The 27165-nt window shown below is 44.9% G+C and overlaps 1 protein-coding gene across 1 annotated transcript in view; it reads left to right on the top strand.

Moving 5' to 3' along the window:
• RELN (reelin) overlaps positions 1–27165 on the top strand; it is a 389713-nt gene that overhangs the window by 272811 nt on the left and 89737 nt on the right. The window contains exons 27-39 of the mRNA XM_087722293.1: positions 1804–2004; positions 4347–4582; positions 8472–8629; positions 9011–9218; positions 11939–12015; positions 14315–14473; positions 15263–15451; positions 18205–18478; positions 20643–20783; positions 21656–21833; positions 23000–23084; positions 24904–25086; positions 26781–26952. Coding sequence (XP_087578419.1) covers positions 1804–2004; positions 4347–4582; positions 8472–8629; positions 9011–9218; positions 11939–12015; positions 14315–14473; positions 15263–15451; positions 18205–18478; positions 20643–20783; positions 21656–21833; positions 23000–23084; positions 24904–25086; positions 26781–26952 — 2261 coding nt within the window. The remainder of the gene's footprint in view (positions 1–1803; positions 2005–4346; positions 4583–8471; positions 8630–9010; positions 9219–11938; positions 12016–14314; positions 14474–15262; positions 15452–18204; positions 18479–20642; positions 20784–21655; positions 21834–22999; positions 23085–24903; positions 25087–26780; positions 26953–27165) is intronic.

Genomic DNA, 27165 nt, shown 5'->3' with positions numbered 1-27165 from the left:
ACGGATGACACTTTTACACTTGCGAAAATGTTAGCATACTTTGGCTGATGGGCTCCAGAAGAAGAGCCTTTTCTGCCGTAGCTCCCATCCTCTGGAAAATTGTGCCGCTTAGGTCAGATCCACTCGTACTCTTTTGATCTTCTGAAAGGACTGGAAGATATGGCTGTGCCACCTACGCTGGTGCTCAGAGGTGGGATTCATCCCATTCAGACCGGTTCAGACGAACCGATTGTTAACATTCTGCTCAGTTCAACAAACCGGCTAATTCCACCACTGGCTGGCCACGCCCCCACCTGTTTATTTGGGTTGTTTTCAGCCATTTTTGAGCTCTTTTTGGCCGTTTCTTTTGGCCATTTTGGATGTTCAATAACAGTAAATACATAGAGAGGCAAATTGTACCTTGTTGAGGCCTTTGAGACAAGCGGCTGGGTGTGATGAGTGACGTTGAGTTGGCCAAGCCCACCCAGTCACATGACCACCTGGCCACACCTACCCAGCTAGTCATTAGGGCAAAGATAATAAAGGTAAAGGTTCCCCTCGCACATATGTGCTAGTCGTTTGTGACTCTAGCGGGCGATGCTCATCTCCTTTTCAAAGCCGAAGAGCCAGCGCTGTCCGAAGACGTCTCCGTGGTCATGTGGCCTGCATGACTAAACACCGAAGGTACACGGAACACTGTTACCTTCCCACCAAGGTGGTTCCTATTTTTCTACTTGTATTTTTTTACATGCTTTCGAACTGCTAGGTTGGCAGAAGCCGGGACAAGTCATGGGAGCTCACTCTGTTACAGGGATTCGAACCACCGAACTGCTGACCTTTCTGATCGACAAGCTCAGCGTCTTAGCCCCTGAGCCACTGCGACGCTCTAAAAGGATGTAAATGACCAGCTGTCTGCAAGGAATATAAATCCTTTCCATCCCCCAACATCCAGTCAGAGCTGAAGAAGCTTCTTGGATGAGAAGGGAAACATCTTTAAAGAAAACCAAAGGGAGCCCAGTTGCCCACCGCATGCTTTCTAGGGCAGAGAACCAGTTGTTAATTTACTTGAATCCCACCACTGCTGGTGCCCCATTGGAGGTGTGCCATGTTGGAGGTGGCTGATGGATTCGAGAAACACCCCATCTCTTCCCCTTTTTGCATTTTGCTCCTTCCCTCTCCATCCTGCTTTGTTTTTTTTATTTTATCGGCATTTTTAAAAATTTAATCTCTTCGTTGATTTTGCTTTCATTCGTTTTATTCAATGTCTAGGAGCTGCCTATAGCCACCTTTGACGAGATGAGCAGCATACAAGCGTGATAGATAGTCGTAACTTATAAAGCCCTTTATGGTATTGGACCTGGGTACTTGAGAGACCGCCTGCTGCCAATTACCTCCCAAAGACCCATTAGATCACACAGGGTTGGCCTCCTCCGGGTTCCGTCTACTAGCCAATGCCACCTGGCTACTACCCGGGGGAGGGCCTTCTCTGTGGTAGCTCCGGCCCTCTGGAATGAACTCCCCGCAGAGATTCGGACCCTCACCTCTCTCCAGGCTTTCCGAAAAGCCGTTAAAACCTGGCTGTGTTGGCAGGCCTGGGGTTGATGAGCTCCCTTCCCCTCTCGACAGGTGTGGCTGTTGGCTATTTTTAAATGCTTGTATTTGTACTTTGTGTGTTTCCCTTTCCCCCTTGGGTTTGTGCGCCGCCCTGAGTCCCGCCGGGAATAGGGCGGCATATAAATAAAACGAAACCTGAAACCTGAAACCTAAATAAATAAATAGATAAATATTTTCTTTTCCTTCTTTTTTTTTTTTAACATCAACCAGAATTTTTACGAGAAACCGGCCTTTGATTATCCCATGAACCAGCTCAGCATGTGGCTAATGTTAGCTAACGAAGGGATGCCCAAAAATGAAACGTTTTGTTCGGCTACCCCATCAGCGATGATATTTGGCAAGTCAGACGGGGATCGGTTTGCGGTGACACGGGATTTAGTGCTGAAACCAGGTTACGTCCTTCAATTCAAGGTATTTCCTCTCTCTCTCTTTTTTTTTTTTTAAAAAGAAACTTTTAAAATGAAAAGGCGGGAAATTTTCTTAAGAGGTCCATATAAAAAGCCTGCCCATTGACGGTAAAATTGCAAATGGTTCGTTCTAAAACAATCCAAATTTGAAAGTTTGTTTTTGTTTTAAATTTCTCTCTCTGATCTTCGTACTGAGCCCTTTTCTGACTTCTTGGGGGGGGGGGGAATCAAAACTTGTTCTACAAAACAAGTAGGGTGTAAACACTGAAGGAAAATTTAGGAGCGATTAATAGCCTGTTTCCCCGAAAATAAGAACCTCCTCAGATAATAAGCCCAATCGGGCTTTTTGTGTCTCAAAAATCCATCAAGTTGTGTCCAAAATGTCTGTCTGCCTTACGCGGAGTTTATTTGGCTTTTATACAGTTTTAACAAGCAAAGCAACAGCATCTTATTGGTACATTCTCCTTGTCAATATCTAAGACCATCCCAGCCAGAGTAGAATCTTCACATATCTAAATGGATCCTGGTACTACCTGGTTCTCATAAACAGTTGAGGTAATCGGTCACTGAGATCATGGCAGTATGCTGCGCATGTCTGTACGTAACCTTTCCTCTCTACCTACATCTGGTTCTGCTAATTAGGTGAGCTCATAGGTTAAGAGGTAACCAGCTACTGAGATCATGGCATTTTGCTGCACAAATATCTTTACTTACAACCTTTCCTCTATTCCTACAATTTTGAGCACATGTGCTAAAATAAGCCCTCCCTGAAAATATTGCAACACGGCAGCAGCCGTGAAGTGACCACGCTCGCCCGCTCCTGCACCTTGGAAATAATAAGACCTCTCCGAAAATTATTTTCTCCATTTCTCCATTCCATCGCAGCGCCCAAGATCCATTTTGATAGTGGGGAGGTGTAATTTAATGAGTGGGGCTCATCCAACATGTGTGGTGGAACCGAAGGATAAGGATGGCCCGCGCCGAGGTGGCACAGTGGTTAAATGCAGCACTGCAGGCTACTTCAGCTGACTGCAGTTCTGCAGTTCGGCTGTTCAAATCTCACCGGCTCAAGGTTGACTCAGCCTTCCATCCTTCCGAGGTGGGTAAAATGAGGACCCGGATTGTTGGGGGCAATATGCTGACTCTGTAAACCGCTTAGAGAGGGCTGAAAGCCCTATGAAGCGGTATATAAGTCTAACTGCTATTGCTAATTGCCTCTCACAACAGCCAACCTGACCCTGGGTGAACTGGTTGTTAAATTATTTGAAACCCACCACTGAACTGTCTTTTCCCCTTTCTATTTTCCCCAGAATAATGCTAGATTCAAGTTTGAATGTGACCGTCACTTTAGCGAGCTGCCATGTCTTATTTTGCCATTAACCTTTCACTGAGTTCATAAATAAATTCCTCTGGGAATTCTGGGGATCGATTGCGCTAAAAATTTAACGAGCTGCCGACAAATACATGAACCACACGTAACCGCGGGCACAAAATAACGTACAAACAGAATTTTATAAAAAAACATCGTATGTTTACAAGCACGTTTTCAAATATAATTCCCACTCTTCTATAAATAGGGGGAGCTGGCAACCACACGGGGGACTTGTAAACTAATCTCACTCTGTTTTGACGTCGCATTGACGAAATGATATACAAACTGAGAAACATTCTGTTGCATGTAATGTTTGTGGCAGGTTTTTCTTCCCCCTAATGTAGTCCGTAAAACACAGTCACACGTTCCTGTCTTAAGTTCTTTTTTTACAAAATGGGGCAGCACTGCAATCTTTGAAAGGATGCTAAGATTCACATAACACCTATCCTCCGCGAGCTGCGCTGGCTACCTGTTGATCTCCAGATGCGCTTCAAGGTGCTACTTACCACCTTTAAAGCCCTCCATGGTAGTGGATCTGGGTACTTGAGAGACCGCCTCCTGCCAATTACCTCCCTGCGACCTATTGGTCACACAGATTGGGCCTCCTCCGAGTTCCATCTGCCAGTCAGTGTCGACTGGCAACTACGCGGAGGAGAGCCTTTTCAGTAGTAGCTCCGACCCTTTGGAACGATCTCCCCGTGGAGATTCGTACCCTCACCACCCTCCAGACCTTCCGCACAGCCCTCAAGGTCTGGCTATCCCGTCAGGCCTGGGGTTAAAGATTATAGTCTGTCCCCACCCGGATGATGAATGAATGTTGCTTTTATTTTAATTATATGTTATTTATATATGTCATTGTGTGTCTTCCCGCCCTATCTGTTGTAAGCCGCCCTGAGTCCCCCCAGGGAAAAGGGCGGCCTATAAATAAATTTACCATTTACCATTTACCATTCAATATGTTTTAAACTTCGCAGCTGAACATTGGATGTACCGATCAATTCAGCAGCTCTGCCCCAGTCCTCCTTCAGTATTCCCACGATGCTGGCTTGTCTTGGTCGCTGGTGAAGGAGGGCTGCTTCCCAGCATCCCCCGGGGTGAAAGGGTGTGAAGGAAGCACCAGGGAATTGACGGAGCCCACCATGTACTACGCGGGAGACTTTGAAGAGTGGACGAGGATCACCATCGTCGTGCCGAGATCTCTCGCTGCCAGGTAATTGAGACCTTGATTGATTTAAACCCAGCTAGGTGACCATCCACCCCTCAACAAGGCAATCCTCAACTTACAACAGAGAGTTTAGTGACCGTTACAACAACAACACTGAAAATGTGGCTTATGACCAGCGGTGGGTTTCACGCTTTGTTACCACCGGTTCGCAGGCGTATGTGCCCCTTCCACGCATGCGCCCGGGCTTCCGCACATTGGTCCAGCCTCAAAAACCTGCCTAAACAGGACAGCAAACAGCTGGGGTGGGTGGATGGCCCCACCCATGATTTCCACTACCGGTGAACCAGTCCGAACCGCCTGAATGCTACCTCTCCTTACAACCATTTTTCAAAGTTACAACTTTTGCAACATCCCGTGATCAAAACTGGCAACTGGTTCCTATTTATGACGGGCTCAGTGCCCCAGGGCGTCACATGATCCCCTTTTGCGACCGCCTGACAAGCAAAGGGGAAGCCGGATCCACTTAACAACCAGGTTACTAACTTAGCGACTGCAGAGAGTTACAATCCCCAAATGTATGTTGCTGAGTAAAACATTGGTTCAGTTTTGCCCCATTTTATGACTTTCCTTGCCACGGTGGTTCAACGAATCATGGCATTTTTTTTTAACGTTAGTAATATGGTTGTTAAGTGAATCGGGCTTGTCGGAAGGTCGGAAAAGCAGATCACATGACCCCCAGAACACTGCAGCCGTCATAAATATGAAGAGCCGAGGTGGCGCAGTGGTTAGGGTGCAGTACTGCAGGCCACTTCAGCTGACTGTTATCTGCAGTTCAGCAGTTCTAATCTCACCGGCTCAGGGTTGACTCAGCCTTCCATCCTTCCGAGGTGGGTAAAATGAGGACCCGGATTGTTGTTGGGGGCAATATGCTGACTCTGTAAACCGCTTAGAGAGGGCTGAAAGCCCTATGAAGCGGTATATAAGTCTAACTGCTATTGCTATATGAGTCAGTTGCCAAGAGTCTGGATTTTGATCATCCTTCAGGATGCTGCAATTGTCATAAGTGTGAAAAACAGTCACTTTTTTCAGTGCCGTTGTGACTTTCAACGGTCACTACATGAAGTGTTGTAAGTTGAGGGCTACCTGTATTTTACAAGAATCCAAAAACTAGACTGGAAGCCTCAATAGCGGCGTCACCAAAGTTACACCTTGTTCTTTGAAATTTCCAAACAATATTAGAATGTCCTTTTCTCTAACTTTAACCGGTAACTCTTTCTTGGAGACTAAAATCCTTTACAATGAGTTTCAGTTATTATTTCTGAACATAAAGAGAGAATATTCCACAAAGTGTAACCCCTTGGTAAGGCCACACCTGGAATACGGCATCCAGTTTTGGTCACCACGATATAAAAAAGATGTGGGGACTCTAGAAAGAGTGCAGAGAAGAGCAACAAAGATGATTAGGGGGCTGGAGGCTAAAACGTAGGAAGAACGGTTGCAGGAACTGGGCAGGTCTAGTTTAATAGAAAGAAGCACTAGGGGAGACATGATAGCAGTCTTCCAATATTTGAGGGGCTGCCACAAAGAAGAGGGAGTCAAGCTATTCTCCAAAGCACCTGAGAGTAGAACAAGAAGCAATGGGTGGAAACTAATCAAGGAATGAAGCAACCTGGAATTAAGGAGAACATTCCTAACAGTGAGGACTATTAACCAATGGAACAATTTACCTCCAGAAGGTATTGGGTGCTCCATCCATGGATGTTTTGAAGAGGAATACCCTGTCTGAAATGGTATAGGGTCTTCTGCTTGAGCAGGGGGTTGGACTAGAAGACCTCCAAGGTCCCTTCCAGCTCTGTTATTCTTCTCTGATCTGTTTTGTTCAGAATCATAACCGTGTCTCCTCCTCTTCCAAGGTATTAGTAAAGGTAAGGCAAAGGTTCCCCTTGCACATTTGTTGTAGTCGTTCCAGACTCTAGGGGGCGTTGGTGATCATCTCCGGTTCAAAGCTGAAGAGCCAGCGCTGTCCGAAGACCTCTCCGTGGTCATGTGGCCGGCATGACTAAACGCCAAAGGCGCATGGAATGCTGTTCCCTTCCCACCAAAGGTGGTCCCTATTTTTCTACTTGCATTTTTTTACATGCTTTCGAACTGCTAGGTTGGCAGAAGCTGGGACAAGTCACGGGAGCTCACTCCATTATGCGATGTTAGGGATTCGAACGCCAAACTGCCGACCTTTCTGATTGATAAGCTCAGCATCTTAGCCGCTGAGCCACTGCGTCCCCATGACATTGGTACAATAGCTAAAGATTTAACCAACAGTTCTACCATGTTTATTTTTTTAAAAAAAAATTCTACTTCTTCTGTTTTTTTAATAGCCCGGCCAAATATATTTTATCTTCTTGTCTAAGTGTTTTTAGACAGTCTCCTTCTGTTACTCCATTAACAAATAATTACAGAACAAGGCATGCTGTATAGTTTAGAGAACTAACAGTCTTCTTGGGGGGACTAAATCACATAAACAGTGAGCATTCTACTCAAACGTATTTCCCTTTAATTAACCAACAGAGACACGGTTGCCAAATCACACACACATTAATGAGATTGTTTGGCCCAATGGAAACAGTGCCCCATCTACAGAGGCAGCTTGTTTCGCATTATGTCTGTCATATAACTGGGACGAGGCACCAGACTCGAAACAACATTTCTCAGCTCCCCAAGAATGCTAATCAAGCTAATCGGCATAATTGCATTTATCGATTGCAATTCCAGATGGGATATTATTCCGCGCCTTGCCTTGTATCCGTGCTACAACAGTTGGATATAACTTGGGACAGATTTGCACCCGGATCTAAAAATATTCCCTTTGGAATCACTTCCATTAATGGTTAATGGAGTCTATTCAAAGTCGCAGTGCGTTATGGGAACATTTTCTTCGTTGTACACAAATTCTGCCTCCAAACCTGTTCAGAGCAATATATAGATTTTTCATGTGGCATTTGCCGTTGATAGACTAGCGAAATCCATCTGTCGAATTTCGTGGATTATCACGTGCTCGATTATACCAGGTTTTGTGTTGACTCCTTCCATTGTAGGATGCCAATGTCTAAATTCAGAATATCCCATTTGAGGAGGGAGGGGAGTTAAAGAGCAGACAAGGAGATGGCATTGCTTCCCTACCATTGAGGCTGTTACTTGAATGTGGTAGGGTACGGCAGGGCAGGGCAAGGCAGGAGATGGGAGGGGAGGGTTGATGAGAGGAGATATGGGATGGGAAAGAATGAGGGATGGGATGGGAGATGGGATGAGATATGGGATGGGATGGGAGGAGATGAGATGAGATGGGAGGGGAGAAGGAAGGAAGGAGAAGGAAGGAAAAGGAAAGAAAAAGAGAATAAAGGAGAAGGAAGGAAGGAGGAAAAGGAGAAGGGACGAAGGAGGAAAGAAAAAGAGAAGGAAGGAAGGAGGAGGAAAGAAAAGGAGAAGGAAGGAAGGAGGGAAGGAAGGAAGGGAGGAGGAGGAAGGAGGAGGAAAGAAAAGGAGAAGGAAGGAAGAGGAGAGAAAACAGAAGGGAGGAAGGAAGGAAGGAAGGAGAAGGAAGGAAGGAAGGAAGGAAGGAAGAAAGAAAGAAAGAAAGAAAGAAAGAAAGAAAGAAAGAAAGAAAGAAAGAAAGAAAGAAAGAAAGAAAGAAAATGTAGATGATCAGGGACCCAGAGTCCCTCTAGTAATCAAATGGCCATCATATAGATAAGTAAATAAGTAAAATTATGTGCGTGGCTTTGTCCCACGGAAGAGGCTATATGTTTGTCTTGGAGATACCTAAGCCCACAAAACAACTTGAATATCTCTTTGGAGAGTAAACATTTGCAAACCAGCACCCATTTTCAGAGAAAGCAGCCACAGCTTTGGTATTTCTCCCCCCCTCCCCCTTGTGCAGGAAGACCAGATTCCGCTGGATCCAAGAGAGCCGCTCGCAAAAGAGTCTCCCTCCCTTTGGCTTGGACGGAGTGTATATTTCAGAGCCGTGTCCCAACTACTGCAATGGTCAGGGAGACTGCATTTCCGGTGTCTGTTTTTGTGACATGGCCTATACAGGTAAGCTCTAATAGGTAAATAGAATTCAGCATGTATGTCCCTCTTGGCTTCTAGGTGCTTGCTAAAAATGGATTTTTCGAAATGACCATGTATTTCTTACACAGTATTATATTAACACCCGTTGATGCTAAGGAGTTAGATGTTCTACTCCCCCTCCCCACCTGAAAAGAACTCTGTTCCAACTGCCAGTTGCCTTCAAGTGTTAATTTATCAAGACCGATGACATAGCTTCATAGTGAAGCACGGGTATCCAGCTAGTATATCACTAATATAATATATTGTATGTATAATGTTTGTTTGCCAGTTCTTGGCCTTTGCATTGAAACTTTTTTTTCCAAAATCTATCTCCCATATATCTATTTTTTATTTCCTTTTCTGAAGCTTCACATGGGACCTGTGTGTCTAATGTACCTAATCCCAGCGAGATGTTTGACAGATTTGAGAGGAAATTGAGTCCTCTTTGGTACAAGATAACCGGAGCTCAAGTTGGAAATGGCTGCGGAATATTGAACGACGGGAAATCTCTTTACTTTGGCGGTTCGGGCAAGCGGGAAGCACGGACCGTCGCTCTGGATACGACAGGCATCAGGTTAACTCTATATTTTGTTTTTAAAAACTTCATTTTGCCACAGGCTTTACAGGACCATGAAAAATTCAGGTTTTTTTGTTTCCCTAGAGGGACAAGGTTTTAAATCATGGCGCTCCAACCTCGGCCATTTTAAGACTTGTGGACTTCAACTCCCAGAATTCCTCAGCCAGCAATGCAGAATGACAGACAACGCCGGCTGAGGAATTCTGGGAGTTGAAGTCCATGAATTTTGAAGTGGCCAACATTGGAGACCTCTCTTTTATATGAAATAGTTTCTCATTTTCAAGGATCTCAAAGATTCACATGCATCATCTACATACAGATAACATAACTGTTATAAGAAGTTAGTGTGGTATTATTATTATTCTTTTTACTATTTATGTTGTTGTATTTGATGTCATGTGATTGCATCAGTGAGCCTAAAACCAACTCCGTTGTATTTATTTTGTACAATGACAATAAAGGCTATACTATATGACAGTGGTTCCCAAACTTGGCAACTTTAAGACTTGTGGAGAATGACAGACAATGTCGGCTGAGGAATTCTGGGAGTTGAAGTCCACAAGTCTTAAAGTTGCCAAGTTTGGGAACCATTGCTATATGACACAAGTAGTGATCCTCGGCTTACAAACACAATTGAGCCCAAAATTTCTGGTAAATTGCTAAGCAAGTAAGTGAGTTGCTAAGTGAGTTTTGCCCTGTTTTACAATCTTTCTTGTCACAGTCGTTAAGTGAATCGCTGCAGGTGTTCATTTAGTCACACGGTTGTTAAGTGAATCTGGCTTCCCGATTGAGTTTGCTTGTCAGAAGGTCGCGAAAGGAGACCCCAGGACACTCATAAATATGAGTCAATGGCAGTGGCGGGTTTCAAAAATTGTTCGAACCTACTCTGTGGGTGTGGCCTCCTTTGTGGGAGTGGCTTGCCACCCATGTGACCGGATGGCAGTGGCTTGCCGCCCATGTGACCGGATATGAAGATGCTGACGACACTTGTCAGAACCACCTTAAATTACCTCACACACAGCACTGGCATGCATAAGAATAGGATGTAAAGTTGTTTTTTAAAAGGCATCTTTGGTTTGCGTTAAAACAACTTCAACACACGCAATGTTCTGATTGCACCACAAACGCAGTAGTCATCCTTACCTTTCACAGAGCCACTGAGTTTTATAAATAGGAGCATGATAGTGTAGAATAATCATATCCAAGGACCAGTGGTGGGTTTCAAAAAATTTTGGAACCTCTTGTGTAGGTGTGGCCTGCTTTCCGGGTCCACTGGTGGAACCTCTTCTAACTGGTTCGGTAGATTTGATGAACCGGTTCTACCGAATAGGTGCGAACTGGTAGGAACCCACCTCTGGTCAGTGGCCAAGAATCCAAATTCTTTTTTATTAAAAGTTTTAAAAAGGTTTTACAAATATTTACCTCCCCTCCCACACCCGAACCCACCTTCCCCCCCCCCAACCTCTCCCTCCCCCCGACTTCCCAGAGCAAATGCAGGGTATAAATCTTAAACAATCATATTCTAAAATAAACTAACAGACTTTAGCATCATCCCTCACTTGTACTTTAACTCTCCTTTTGTTAAACTAACTCTAAACAAATTATATCATTCCTTGCTCCTTCAATCATAAGCTATCTGGAGTTTCTTAGTCCCATATTTATTTTGAGTATAGTCAATCCATCTTCTCCAGCTTATATTTCTCGTCTGAATGATCCTTGAGATATGCTGATATTTTAGCCATCTCTGCTAAGTTTGTTACTTTTAATGTCCATTCTTGAATAGTAGGCAATTCTTCCTTCTTCCAATACTGCGCCATCAACAGTCTTGCTGCCGTTTGTTAAATTCAGAATCAAATTAGTCTCTATAACCGTACAATCAGTAGTTATACCTAACAAGAATAACTGAGGGGCAAACTTTATCCTCTTCTTAAAGATATTTTCCATAATCCACCATATTTTTATCCAAAATGCTTTGACCTTTTTACAAAAAAAAAAAAAAAAAAGAATCCGAATTTTGATAACGTGACTATGCAACGGTCATAAGTGTGGGAGATGGTCATAAATCACTTTGTTCAGTGCAGTTGTAAATTTGTTATTTTATTTTATTTACAAACATGTAAAATACACACACACAAAACTCAGACGTAGACCACATTTACACAATACAATATGAACAGGAGCTTCCTGTTCTTTCTAATAGCAATTATCAATCGATATCGCTTACCTTATATTATTTCCCCTTCTATTATATTCCATTTGCATTTCACCATCCTTAACCCTCTTATCTTACTCCTCTCTCTGCTATATTGGCTGATTACCTCTAGTAAGTTTAAACCACTTGGATACATAAATATGTGTGTTAATTCTCCTTAACTACTATTTTTGGGCTTTGTTGTTTTCCTTCATTGATCCTTGGATGATAACTTTGGATGGTTACTAAATAAACTGTTGTAATTCAAGGACTACCCATATTACATTTCTGGTTCTACAGAGTGAACTTACTTAAGAATTACAGTACAGTTCTACATAGGCGTGATTAGTAGTACTTTTACACTCAATTCCAAAGAGGTTCTACAGTATATAAAATTAAATGCTAAATAGGGCTTGAATACTGGGAAATTATATTTGATGGAACAATTCCCAAGCTTTAAAAGATATGGTTATTTTTTCTTCCAAACTAACTTCTTAAACTTTCTTTTTTTTTAAAAAAAACCCAGACTAGTTCAGTTCTATGTGCAAATTGGAAGCAAAACAGCTGGTACCGATTGCAACAGACCCCGAGCCAGGAACGAAGGTAAAATCATTTTTTATTTTGTTAGCTATATCATTTAGTTAAAAATGTTGTGTGGATACCATGCGTTCTTTTTATAAAGATCATACAGCTGTCTTAAACATAGTAGCAGGTATTAAAGGTAATATCTGTCCAAATATTCATAGCAATAGCAGTTAGACTTATATACCGCTTCATAGGGCTTTCAGCCCTCTCTAAGCGGTTTACAGAGTCAGCATATTGCCCCCACAGTCTGGGTCGTCATTTTACCCACCTCGGAAGGATGGAAGGCTGAGTCAACCTTGAGCCGGTAAGATTAGAACCGCTGAACTGCAAATAACAGTCAGCTGAAGTGGCCTGCAGTACTGCACCCTAACCACTGCGCCACCTCGGCTCTATTCATCAGTACTGGCTAGAAATATGTAATCCAAGTTGGTTCTTCTGAGCCCAAAATTTCCCAAAGTTCTGACGCATTTTATGACCTTTGTGCGACAGTTGTTAAGTGATTCCCTGAACTCGTTACGTGAAACATGGGTTTGTTAAGTGAACCTGGCTTCCCCTGTTGCTTTTGCTTGTCGGAGACTCGTTAGAAAGCGGAGGAGGAACAGCTGAGGCCTGTTCTAGATGCGTGTATGCGTAGAGCAGATAGGAGAGGTGAACAATGGAGGACAAGGAGCTGGCTCGGGAAGCAAAACAAACACTGGATGCTGACTGGCCCCTCTCTGGCTGGGGAATAAATAGGAGGAAAGGGGAGTGGTTTGGTTGTCGCAGACAGCCGTTCACATTTCTGGAAAGTTTGCTCCTTGTGTGTTTCGTGCGACAAAGACTGCCTTGCCAGAACTGTGATTTGTCTGTTTCAACTGACTTAATTTGCCGCCTTGCATTTATCATAACAGAAGGTGGCTCAGTGGCTAAGACGCTGAGCTTATCAATCAGAAAGGTCGGCGGTTTGGCGGTTCGAATCCCTAGCTCCAGGTAATGGAGTGAGCTCCTGTTACTTGTCCTAGCTTCTGCCAACCTACCAGAAGCACGTAAAAAATGCAAGTAGAAAAATAGGGACCACCTTTGGTGGGAAGGGAACAGCGTTCCGTGCACTTTCGGCATTTAGTCATGCCGGCCACATGGCCATGAAGACGTCTTCGGACAGCGCTGGCTCTTCGGCTTTGAAACGGAGATGAGCACCGCCCCCTAGAGTCAGTAACGACTAGCACATATGTGCGAGGGAAACCTTTACCTTTATTTATCACAACGAGCTGATAAGGTCTATTGTTTCTGTTAACTTATTGCAGGATTCTTGCCTGGACTGAAAAGTACTTGGTTTCAGGTGTAATTCTCAGGCCACCGACATCTCAAATTTATCAAAGTGCTGCCATTCACAATATAAATCTCGACAAGTGACAGAATGCCTAAAACCATAAGTTACTGGTAGTCTGTTGTGGTTCGCAAGCAGCCTGCGGAGCTGACAGCAGAGTAGGACATTGAGGAGGTTGGGGAGGAACCTGGGCCAGTCCTGGAGTCTGGGGAAGACTCAGACAAGGGCTCTATGTCATAGGGAAAGAGGGGGCCAGGGCCATCTGGGAGTTATGTGCGTGCATGCGCAGAGCTGCCAGAAGGCAAGAACAGTTAAGATAGAAGGGACAACTTGGGAGTAAGTCTTGGAGGTGATTGGCCCCTCCCATAGGACATAAAGGAGCAGCAAAGGCACATGAGCCTTTGCAGGAAGCAACTTAGTTCATGCTGGTCGGTTTACCTTCTGAAGCTCCGTTTTGATTCTTTGCTCTGTGTGGCCTTGCTAAGCTAATTGCCAGTTAAGTCTTTGGCAGCGTTTCAAGGAAGATAAAGGTGGGTGCTTATCAGCCTTATCCCGAAAGACTTTGACACGGCAGCTGTTAAGGGAGTCATGGCAGATTTCCCAACCTTTTTTTGCCATGGTTGTTAAGTGAATCTACAGTTGTTAAGTGAACCACAGGTTTGTACATGAATCTGGTTTCTCCCATTGACTCTGTACGTCAGCATCAGGCTGGGATGTTGCAGCCATCGTAACTACATGCCATTTGCCAAGCTTCCGAATTTTGATCAAGAGACCTTGGGGATGCTGCGATCGTCATAAATACGAGGACCAGTTGCAAATCGCTTTTTTATTCAGGGCTGCTGTATTTTGAATGGTCACTAAATGAATGGCTGTAAGTCAAGGACTACCTGTAATGATTCTGCATTTGCGAAATGCAGATGTTGCATCATCAGTAGCTCTAAGATTGGCATTAGATCCCATGTTTTGCTACCGAGCCTTTAAAATGATGTTTTATTTCATTTCGATTCGTAGGACTTGTGGTCCAGTATTCAAACGACAACGGAATCAGCTGGACTTTGCTACGAGAACTGGACTTCTTGTCTTTCTTGGAACCACAGATTGTGTCTATCGAATTGCCCCGGGAGGCCAAAACATCGGCCACCGCATTTCGGTGGTGGCAACCTCAACATGGTAGGTACATAGAATGACATATCATGCATAGATAACTTTTCCATGTGATTAATTAATAAAGACAGTATCATTCGGGTCCTAGTACTTCTGCAGTGATAGTGTCAATACTTGGGATAGATTAGACAGATGATAGATAGATAGATAGATAGATGGATGGATGGATGGATGGATGGATGGATGGATGGATGGATAGAAAGAGATAGATAGATAGATAGATAGATAGATAGATAGATAGAGATAGGAGAGAGAGATGGATGGAGAGAGAGATGGATGGAGAGGGAGAGATAAAATTAGGTAGGTAGGTAAGTAGGTAGGTAGGTAGGTAGGTAGGCAGGCAGGCAGGCAGGCAGGCAGGCAGGAAGACTGACTATATATATAAAACGGCTGTGTGTGTATGTTCCAGCATTACTCTGGAACGCCTCAAACAATTTCAACCAAACCTGGTACACAGATGACTTACTCTCTGGAAACAAGTACTGTGGGGGGTAACACACCCCTAAAACCCCTCAGGGTGTGTGTTCTGTTAAGATACAGCCTGTTGTGCCTTAAAATGACTTCTACTGTACTGCTGTAAAATGGCTTCTACTGTACAGCGCAGTGGAGTTGCCATGGTAACGGCTTCACAGTACTCCACAAGGGGGCTCCCTCTGGTAAGGGGGAAAATCCAACATTAGAAATTACGTTTGTTCCAGACATTTTCCCCCTATAAATAAATACCCGGGCAATGCCGGATTATCGGCTAGTAATGAATAAAGAAAAATCATCTTGTACTTTCCTGCTTGTTTCTAGGAAAGCATTCAGCCCAATGGGCTTTGGATGACGTCCTTGTGGGAATGAACGACAGCTCTCCGATGGGTTTTCAAGACAAATTCGATGGCTCTGTAGATTTGCAGGCAAATTGGTACCGGGTTCAAGGGGGGCAGGTCGACATCGATTGTCTATCTATGGATACCTCTCTCATCTTCAGTGAAAATATAGGTAAGGCTCAAATCGTGCGAAGAGCACGCTTTTTATCCTTTTCAGTGGTGGGATTCAAAAATTTTTACTACCGGTTCTGTGGCCATGGCTTGGTGGTCGTGGCAGGGGTAGGGGTAAAATCTCCATTCCCACCACACTCCAGGGGAAGGATTCTGCAAAATCTCCATTTTCACCCCACTCCAGGAGAAGGATACTGTAAAATCTCCATTCCCACCCCACTCCAGGGGAAGGATTCTGCAAAATCTCCATTCTCACCCCACTCCAGAGGAAGGATATTGTAAAATCTCCATTCCCACCCCTCTCCAGGGGAAGGATACTGTAAAATCTCCATTCTCTCCCCACTCCAGGGGAAGGATTCTGCAAAATCTCCATTCCCTCCTCACTCCAGGGGAAGGATACTGCAAAATCTCCATTCCCTCCCCACTCCAGGGGAAGGATGCTGTAAAATCTCCATTCCCTCCCCACTCCAGGGGAAGGATGCTGCAAAATCTCCATTCCCTCCCCACTCCAGGGGAAGGATGCTGCAAAATCTCCATTCCCTCCCCACTCCAGGGGAAGGATGCTGCAAAATCTCCATTCCCTCCCCACTCCAGGGGAAGGATACTGCAAAATCTGCATTCCCTCCCCACTCCAGGGGAAGGATGCTGCAAAATCTCCATTCCCTCCCCACTCCAGGGGAAGGATACTGCAAAATCTCCATTCCCTCCCCACTCCAGGGGAAGGATACTGCAAAATCTCCATTCCCTCCCCACTCCAGGGGAAGGATACTGCAAAATCTCCATTCCCACCCCACTCCAGGGGAAGGATACTGCAAAATCTCAATTTCCTCCCCACTCCAGGGGAAGGATACTGCAAAATCTCCATTCCCTCCCCACTCCAGGGGAAGGATACTGCAAAATCTCCATTCTCTCCCCACTCCAGGGGAAGGATACTGCAAAATCTCCATTCCCTCCCCACTCCACAGGAAGGATACTATAAAATCTCAATTCCCTCCCCACTCCAGGGGAAGGATACTGCAAAATCCCTATTTCTTCCCGATCAGCTGGGACTCGGGAGGCAGAGAATAGATGGGAGCGGGGCCAGTCACAGGTGGTATTTACCGATTCGCTGAACTACTCAAAATTTTCGCTACCAGTTCTCCAGAACCGGTGAGAACCTGCTGAATACCACCTCTGATCCTTTTCGTTTCTTTTGTTTTGAAAATCCCAGCATTTTCAAGTTTTGAAATACTGGATACAGTCATACATTCATGTTGGTGATGTTAATCCCTCTGCCGTAGGCCAGAGGTCCCCAACCTGTGGTCCCCGGGGGGTATCACGGTGGTAATTGCCACTGGGCTGTGTGAAGGGCCGGCTAGTTCGCACACTTTTCCTTGTAGCCCCATTCACATGAGCATTTTGTCTTATATGCTTTCAGCTCCCCTCGCTTGAGTGTTGTTGGGAATGTTGCAGGCACTTCTGTTCCTCCACATGTGTGTGCATGCGCTTTCCCCTCTCGCAAAATCATCCCCTGTTTCCTCCATCCTCCCTGTTCCGGCCCTCTCACCCGGAAGGATTGGGGAACTTTGCCATAAACTTTGCCAAAGTTCACCAAAGAAATAAGGCATAGTAAGTAAACAGAGTTGTTCCAAAAGTGAAGTCAGAATCAGTGGTGGGATTCAATTTTTTTTTACTACTGGTTCTGTGGGTGTGGCCCATTTTTTGCCCCCATAGCCTTTAGGAGGCTTGTAGAGTGATCCTGGGGGTTGGGGAGGGGAGCAAAAATGAGCAAAAAATGGCCCGTTTTTGCCTTCCCCAGCCCCGAAGGAGTACTTTCCAGGCAGTGGTGGGTTTCAAAAATTGTTCGAACCTACTCTGTGGGTGTGGCTTCCTTTGTGGGAGTAGCTTGCTGCCCATGTGACCGGATGGGAGTGGCTTGCCGCCCATGTGACCGGATATGAAGATGCCGACGACAGTTGTCAGAACCCCCTTAAATTACCTCACACACAGCACTGGCATGCATAAGAATAGAATGTACACTTGTTTTTTAAAGGCATCTTTGGTTTGCGTTAAAACAACTTCAACACACGCAATGTTCTGATTGCACCACAAACGCAGTAGTCATCCTTACCTTTCACAGAGGCACTGAGTTTTGTAAATATGAGCATGACAGAGTAGAATAATCATATCCAAGGACCAGTGGTGGGTTTCAAAAATTTTTGGAACCTCTTCTGTAGGTGTGGCCTGCTTTCCGGGTCCACTGGTGGAACCTCTTCTAACCGGTTCGGTAGATTTGACGAACCGGTTCTACCGAATAGGTGCGAACTGTTAGGAACCCACCTCTGTTTCCAGGCCTCCCAAACCTTCTGCACATCCATTTTTGCAAAGGGGATGGGGTTTCAGGAGGCCAAAAATGCTGTATTCAGTTTATAAGACACACCCAGATTTTCACTCTCTTTTTGGGGAGAAAAAAGTGCCTCTTGTACTCCGGAAAATACAGTACCTCACCTCCAAAATGGGCCATGTGGAAACTCCAGTGGGGGTGGCCAGCCAGGGGTGGGATTTGGAGGTTCTCTGAACCATTCCTAACGTTAGCTACAGGTTCTCCCAAATCCAGGCGAACCGGTAGCAGCCAACCCCTGCCCTTAGTTCTTCTTTTCACTAGACTAGCCATGCCCAATTCCTGCAAGCCTTCTTTATATGTTTTGGTCTCCGGGGCTTTAACCATCTTAGCTGCTCTTCTTTTCTGGCACACTGTTTTGTTTTGTTTTTAAGGAAAGCCTCGTTATGCGGAGACCTGGGATTTCCACGTGGCGGATTCCACCTTCATGCAGTTTGAGCTGAATATGGGCTGCAGCAAGCCCTTCGGCGATTCCCACGGCATCCATTTCCAGTATTCCCTGAACAACGGAAAAGACTGGCATCTGGTGACAGAGGAGTGTGTGCCGCCCAGGATAGGCTGCCAACATTACACCGAGAGCTCGGTTTACAGTTCAGAAAGGTTCCAGAATTGGAAACGGATCACGCTGTCTCTTCCTGCTGCAGCCATGTAAGAAACAGCCCTTCCTGTAGTACCGATAAAGGAGAATATTCATAGCTGAGGGTTGAAATGAGGGGGTCCTTGGTGCTCACTGGGCTTGGATGTTTACTTGCAGACGTTTCATTACCATACTAGGTAACATCATCAGTGCTAGATAGTAGATTGATATAGTAGAGATTGATAGGTGATGGATAGATGATGCATGGGTAGGTAGGTAGATGTACAGGGCGGGGCATAACCTTTTCCTAGGGGGTCACAGCAACACTTGTAATAACAACACAAATAATTCATACACCATTTGAAAGCCCATCAAAAACTGAGTTTATTGACACGATTTAATAGTCAGTATGACCACCATTAGCCCTTCGAACAGCATTCAAACGAGGTGGATAAGAACACAACAAATCTTCAAACAGTTCCGTTCGATTTTCCAGATTTTCCAGAGGGCGGGGCATAACCTTTTCCTAGGGGGTCACAGCAAGATCGACAGCAGTTTACAACTTCCGCGACACCTCATTTTAAAGCCCATAAAAAACTGAATTGAATGAGCTATTAAATGTTAAATTTGTTTCAGTTGAAACTTTGAGAATGAATTTGGAAACTGTGTTGAAAAATCTGGAAAATCGAACGGAACTGTTTGAAGATTTGTTGTGTTCTTATCCACCTCGTTTGAATGCTGTTCGAAGGGCTAATGGTGGTCATACTGACTATTAAATCGTGTCAATAAACTCAGTTTTTGATGGGCTTTCGAATGGTGTATGAATTATTTGTGTTGTTATTACAAGTGTTGCTGTGACCCCCTAGGAAAAGGTTATGCCCCGCCCTGTAGATAGGTAGGTAGGTAGGTAGGTAGGTAGAGATTAGATATAGAGATAGATAGATAGATAGATAGATAGATAGATAGATAGATAGATAGATAGATAGATAGATAGATAGATAGATAGATATTAGATAGATAGGTAGGTAGGTAGATAGGTAGATAGGTAGATAGGTAGATAGGTAGATAGGTAGGTAGGTAGATAGGTAGGTAGGTAGATAGGTAGATAGGTAGAGATTAGATATAGAGATAGATAGATAAATAGATATTAGATAGATAGGTAGGTAGGTAGGTAGGTAGGTAGATAGGTAGATAGGTAGATAGGTAGATAGGTAGATAGGGATTAGATATAGAGATAGATAGGTAGGTAGGTAGGTAGGTAGGTAGGTAGACAGACAGACAGACAGACAGACAGACAGACAGACAGACAGACAGACAGAGATTAGATATAGAGATAGATAGGTAGGTAGGCAGGCAGGCAGGCAGGTTATAAAGGAGAATATTCGTAGCTGAGGGTTGAAATGAGGGGGTCCCTGGTGATCACTGAGCTTGATGTTTTCTTGCAGACGTTTCATTACCATACTATGTAACATCATCAACGCTAGATAGTAGGTTGATAGTAGATAGTAGAGATTGATAGGTGATCTGTGATGGACAGATGATACATGGGTAGGTAGGTAGGTAGGTAGGTAGATGTAGATAGATAGATAGATAGATAGATAGATAGATAGATAGATAGATAGATAGATAGATAGATAGATAGATAGATAGATAGATAGATAGATAGACAGACAGACAGACAGACAGACAGACGGACGGATGGATAGAGAGATATAGAGGCAATAAAGGAGAATATCTGTAGATCAGGGTTGACATACGGTGTGCTTGGTGCTCTCTGAGCGCTTGTTTTCTTGCAGGCGTTTCATTACCATACTAGGTAACATCATCAATGCTAGATTGTAGGTAGAGATTGATAGGTGATAGATAGAGGATACACGGGTGGGTAGGTAGGTAGGTAAGTAGGTAGGCAGATAGGTTGGTGCAAGAGGCCTTCCGCACCCAAAATGGGGTGTGGGGGAGCGTGCAGGCACATGAACCCCCAAAATTCAATGTGAGCACACACACCCGCACATGCGCCCCGCCCCAACACGCCCTGCACATGTACAGCAGAGACCCAAGACCACCTCTCTGGTGGGAGGCGTGAGCACATGTGCAATGGAGCTAGGCTGGGGCAACAGTGGGCATGCCAGCAAAGAGGACTCTACATGCCTCCTGTGGCATGCGTGCCATCGGCTTGCTATCACTGCTCTATAACCTCACAATCTGATTTTTCTTCCTCCTCTCTGTTCTTTCCAGGTCCCCCAGAACACGCTTCCGATGGATCCAACATGATTACACGCCTGGTGGGGATACCTGGACTATTGATAACGTCATCCTGGCTACCGGATGTCCCTGGATGTGTTCCGGTCATGGAATCTGTGATTCTGGGCATTGTGTGTAAGAAAACAAATATTATTAACATTTTTTAAGAGGAGAAGATAATATATTGAGGGCTAATGTTAAAATACAGCTGCTGAGAATTCTGGTTTTGTTTTAATGACGAGTTTATGGCAGGACCCATCTCTTCTGACCTAAACCTCTCAAGATCATGAAGCCAAGTCCTCGTCCCGATAAAACCCCTTTTATTTAGTTAATAAATAAAATCTGCAGCAAAATCCCAACAGTCTTTCAAGAGATTTCACAATGACAGACCTTGATCGGGCTTGGAGAGCTGCCAGGCCGATATCTTCTAAACACCATGCTGTAGCAGCAATTACGTGGCAAGAAGTCAGGAACAGATCTTCACCCTAATGGATTGAACTAATTGTCTCCTGCAAACTCCACTCCCTTTTCACTCCTCTTTTATTCCCTATGGGAGGGGCCATTCACCGTCCACCTGTGCCTTTACTGCCGAGTCGGCCCTTGTTCCTTAGCTGTTCCCTTCTCCTGGCAGTTCTGCACATGCACACACTGGGAACAGGCTCCAGCTGTTCTTCTGCCTCACTGATGTCTGACTCCAAAGGCAGCTGATAACTGTCAGACGGCCCTGGCCCCCTCTCTGCCTCCGACGCAGAACTCCCGTCCAAACCTTCCCCAGCCTCCAGGACTGGCCCATGTTCCTCCCCAACCTCCTCACTGTCCGAATCTGCTGCCAGCTCCACTGGCTGCTGGCCACAACAGCAACCTTATTGTTCTATGTTTTATGTCCTACAAAAGTCAAGGAGGAATCTGAGTCTGGACACCAGAGGCAACTCAAGCTTAGCACTTCCTCCAAATCTATCTAGGCTCCTTTCCCAACCGATAACGCTCACCCACCCGTGTCTCTTCAGGTGTGACAGAGGCTTTGGAGGGCCTTATTGTGTGCCTACAGTTCCTCTCCCAACTGTGCTAAAGGATGACTTCAATGCCAATCTCCATCCAGACCTTTGGCCGGAAGTCTACGGAGCCGAGAGAGGAAACCTGAACGGGGACACCATCAAATCCGGAACCAGCCTCATCTTCAAGGGGGTAAGGAGTTGTTGACCTTCAAATGTGACTTCGTTCTAAATTGTCTTCCTCCCTTTTTTGTTTGTTTTTGTTTTTACAAAAGCCAATTGCAATTTTTTTCCCCGTTTGCTTTCTTCGTACCCAATCTCCTTCCATGTCCTTTTATTCAACTGTCCTGTTGAGTTTCACTTAAGGGAAGGCGAGACTTTAGCAAGCAATCCCAAATGTGCCTTAACTGAGACGATTACCGCATTTTTCGGAGTATAAGAGGCACCGGAGTATAAGACGCACCAAGATTTAGAAGAGGCAATTTAAAAAAAAAAAAGGTTTTGCGCTCTGCAGACCTCCCCAAAAACGGCACGTTTTTCGTCAAAAAAAAGGGCATGCATAGCCTTTAGGGGGCTTGTAGGGTGCTCCTGGGGGCTGGGGAGGGGCAAAAACGAGCAAAAAATGGCCCGTGTTTTGGCCTCTCTGGGAGTCACGCTTTGTGTCCTTTGGAACCAACATGTTTTCTGCCTAGAATCCATATTGAGTTGTCAGCTACTACCTTATTTTTTCCTTCCCTCAATGTTTCTTCAAATTGCTTATCCATCTCTCCCTCTCCTTCCCTTCCCCCCTCTCTCTCCCCCTGTCTCTCCTTCCCTCTCTCTCTCCCTCTCCCTCCTTCCCTTCCTCTCCTTCTCTCTCTTCCCCTCTCTCCCTCTCCCTCTCTCTCTCCCACTTTCTCTACCTCCCCCTTTCTCTCTCTCCCTTTCTCCTCCCTCTCTCCCCCTCTCTCCCTCCCTCCTTCCCTTCCTCTCTCTCTCCCTCTCCTCCTCTCTCTCCCTTCCTCTCTCTCTCCCACTCCCTCTTTCTCCCTTCTTCCCCCCTCTCCCTCCTTTTTTGCAAAAATATCAACTAAAAGAAGAAGTGTATAGCCCTGCAAGGACATAGAGAATATATCAGGCCCCCTCCCTTAGCTGCTGCCTAATGCCAACAGCCCTCCCCCCCCCCCCCCAAATAATGGGGAATTATTAAGCTGGCCTAGTTCCAAATCATTATATAGCATTACTTCAGTAATGAAGTAAAACCCTTTTGAAGAAGGGTTTTAAAAGAATGTGCTGGACTTGCTTGGCAAGAAAGATGACCAAGATATTATTTAACTCCATTAAAAAGTAGTAATAATATTACCTATTTTCTCTACACAGGAAGGGTTGAGGATGCTCGTTTCAAGGGATTTAGACTGTACAAACACAATGTACATTCAGTTTTCGTTCAGATTTTTAGCTAAAGGTAAGTATTTTAAAAGAAATACTTTTGAAGTTCCGTTTACCGCTGCATAGCAAATCGTTCTCCTTTAGCCACTTTGGATGGCTGTTCCAGTTGCTCCCGGTTCAGCCGAACCAGGCCGAACCGGTAGTGGCAGCAGCGGGAGACTCCACCCATCCATGCGCTGAAGCATTGCGTGCGAGCATGAGCGAACGGGTAGTCAATCCACCACTGGGTTGTTGTTCCCTGCTGTTTTCCTACCAGGGTCTTTCAGAAATGGTTTGCTAAAGAACTAGCTGGTTTTGTGCCTTAGGTGAGATTAGAATCCACCGTTTTCTGGTTCTTATCCTGATGCTTTAATAACTCGTGGCACGACAAAATCGCGCTCGACTAAAGCGCGCCCGATTAAACCGTGTCGATGACGTCATCAACAGGGCAACAACAGCGAGCGCGGAGAAAGAAGGGCGCTTTAAATAGCACTTTGAAAGCAAGCCGATTCAACTTAAGGTAAGGGTTAGGTTTAGGGTTAGGTTTAGGGTTAGGTTTAGGGTTAGGTTAAGGGTTAGGTTTGGGGTTAGGTTAAGGGTTGGGGTTAGGTTTAGGGTTAGGTTAAGGGTTAGGTTTAGGGTTAGGTTAAGGGTTGGGGTTAGGTTTAGGGTTAGGTTAAGGGTTAGGTTTGGGGTTAGGTTAAGGGTTAGGTTTAGGGTTACGTTTAGGTTTAGGGGGGTTAGGTTTAGGTTTAGGGGTTAATTTTAGGTTTAGCGTTTACAGCGTGCTTCTGTCTCCGCGCTGTTGTCACCCTGTGATGACATCAGCTACGCGGTTTCGTCGAGCGCGCTTTAGTCGAACACGGTTTTGTGGTGGAACCTTAATAACTATGCCAAACAAGGATAAATTCATATAATCCTTGCTGAGACCAAAAGCGAAGCTAATTCACAAACAAACCATTGTGACTCAGAACCAAGACACAGCCACAGTGACCTAATAAAGCTAGAAAGATGTTACTTGTGTTGTAATACCTCCAAACTGTAGTATGTTACTAACATCTCAGTGGCGGGTTCCGGATCCCGTTCCAACTGATACAATTGGAACGGGCCCGGCGGAGTCCACCTGGACACGCGCAACACATGCACACACACACGCATTGCGCGCATTCATCTTAGTGCCTCCGCGACACTCCAGCTGCTCAGCGGAGCATCGCATAGACGCTGTACGCACCGTGCGCGGAAGCGCCGAAGACTTAAAAGACCGGTAAGGAGCTCGGGCGTGTGGGTGGGCCCTCCGGAGCACGGTACCAGAACGGTATCCGATGCTCCGGGCAGGCTCCGGTACGCCCATACCGGGGCTTACCATCTGCAACCCACCACTGTAACATCTATATATAAAAGCCAAATACTACTCACTCATCACAAAATCTCCAGAACTGTGAAGTCTACAAACTTGAAATTTGGCATGTATGTTCCTCTTGGCATCTAGGTGCTTGCTAAGAAAGGATTTTTTAAAATGACCATCAGATCATTAGTACTTCTTATACAGTAATCAACAGGCTCTGATGCTAAGGAGTTCTACTCCCCCTCCCCACCTGAAAAGAACTCTGTTCCAACTGCCAGTTGCCTTATATTAACATGCTCTGATGCTAATGAGTTGTACCATCCTCAAAAAACAAGCCAAAAAGATCAGAGTTTGTTGCATTTTAAAACCTGTGTTGTATTATTGACCACTATATAAATGCTGTTTTTAAAACTAAAATACACTTGATTTCATAGTTCGACACCAAGGTAAACTTTTGTAATTGATTCATCTTGTCATGGTTGTCCTTACGGCACCTTCTCTTATGTCCCAGGTACCCCAGAGAGATCTCATTCAATTCTGCTCCAGTATTCCGTCAACGGAGGAATCACGTGGCATCTGATAGATGAGTTTTACTTCACCCAAACAACTGATGTCCTTTTCATCAACATCCCACTGCCATATTCAGCCCGGAACAGCGCTACCCGTTTCAGGATCTGGCAACCCTACAACAACGGTATAGAATTGAGAAGGATCTCAATTTTGATGGCTTTGAATACAGCAGGGGTGTCAAACTCAAGGCCCGCAGGCTGGATCTGGCCCACGGGATGCTTAAATCTGGCCGCGGGGAAATAGCAAAGGACTGTTTTGGCCAGCAAAGGGCTGCAGGAGGCCGTCCAGGCTGAAAACGGGGCATGTAGCCCCCCCCTCATGCCCCATTTTAGCCATCAGGGTGCTTCCCCCCCAGCCGCTGATCTGGCCCTCAAAGAAATCCAGTTTGACACCCCTGAGATACAGGCAGTCTTGCGACCGGTTGCTTAGCAACCAAAGTTACAACCCAATTGAAAAAGGGGATTTATGACCGAGCTTCAAAGTTCTGACTGTTACAGTGGTGGGTTTCAAAAATTGTTGGAACCTACTCTGTGGGTGTGGCCTCCTTTGTGGGAGTGGCTTGCCACCCATGTGACCAGATGGGAGTGGCTTGCTGCCCATGTGACCGGATGGGAGTGGCTTGCCGCCCATGTGACCGGATATGAAATTATGAATTAGTACTTAGGTCGGTCCAAGTAGCTATTCAGAAACTCTGGCATTGAAGCATGCAAGTCTTAAAGCTGTCAAATTACAAGATCCTTGCCAGTGGTGGGTTTCAAAAAAATTTGGAGCCTCTTCTGTAGGCGTGGCCTGCTTTCCGGGTCCACTGGTGGAACCTCTTCTAACCGGTTCGGTAGATTTGACGAACCGGTTCTACCGAATAGGTGCGAACTGGTAGGAACCCACCGCTGGACTGTTAGGACCCTTTTTCGTGGTCACATGACTTCTCCTTGGCTGCTCAGCAACAGGGGCGCATTTACAGCCATTCGCAGAGCCACGGGGGGGGTCACACGGCCACATTTTATGACCACGCTTTTGTTGCAAACTGGTTCTCATTTCTAGTTTTTGGCAAAACCATAGCCGTATTTGAACCATCAGACAAATACGGTGTCCAGTTAATGACTGCAGATTCATTTAACAATTGTAGCTATTCCCTTAACCACTGCTGCATAAAAGGCTGTAAAATCGACTGTTATGGCATACGACGGTGATGGGGTGACTTCATCACTGTCATATCTTGAGGATTACCTATACGTATGATTCAATTTGAGCAGCCAGCAAAATTCAGGGCATCTTCTTAATGGCGAACTCAATGTGCTCGAGCTAACGTTCCTAATAACGTTATTTAAATTTAAATTAAAAGCATTAATTAAAATTATCTCTTTAGGTCAAGCTATCATTATTAAGTTTATGATTTGGAATTCGCACGTGAAAGTATTGCTAATCCTAATCTCTTCTTAAAGTATTTTAAGACTCACTGAGCGCTCTTAGTAGCAATAGCAATAGCAGTAGACTTATATACCGCTTCATAGGGCTTTCAGGCCTCTCTAAGCGGTTTACAGAGAGTCAGCATATTGCCCCCAACAATCTGGGTCCTCATTTTACCCACCTCGGAAGGATGGAAGGCTGAGTCAACCCTGAGCCGGTGGGATTTGAACCGCTGAACTGCTGATCTAGCAGTAGCCTGCAGTGCTGCATTTAACCACTGCGCCACCTTGGCTCTTGGCTCTTAGTGGCAACTGGTTAACTATTCCATTGCATACAATTGTTTCCTAGTGGTCTCCAACGATTAGATCGGTCGTTATCAGGATTTCATTTATTTTTTTTCACTTCTCCTAGGTAAGAAGGAGGAGATTTGGATTATAGATGACTTCATCATTGATGGAAATAACCTCAAAAATCCTGTGATCCTTTCGGATACCTTTGACTTGGGACCAAAGGAAGACAATTGGTTTTTCTATCCTGGTGGCAACATTGGAGTTTATTGTCCATATTCATCCAAAGGAGCACCGTATGTATTGAAATAAAAGCATTATACATAGTGAGATATGTATGGAATGGAATGGAATGGAATGGAATGGAATAGAATAGAATAGAATAGAATAGAATAGAATAGAATAGAATAGAATAGAATAGAATAGAATAGAATAGAATAGAATAGAATAGAATAGAATAAGGAAAATAAGAATAGGAATGGAATAGAATAAGGAGAAATAAGAATGGA

This window comes from Thamnophis sirtalis, unplaced genomic scaffold, assembly GCF_051295495.1.
Source record: "Thamnophis sirtalis isolate CommonGarterSnake01/CBP01778 unplaced genomic scaffold, rThaSir2_p1.2 scaffold_9, whole genome shotgun sequence".
In the NCBI taxonomy this organism is placed as follows: Eukaryota; Metazoa; Chordata; class Lepidosauria; order Squamata; family Natricidae; genus Thamnophis; species Thamnophis sirtalis.
This window is presented reverse-complemented; position numbering and strand designations above follow the sequence as displayed.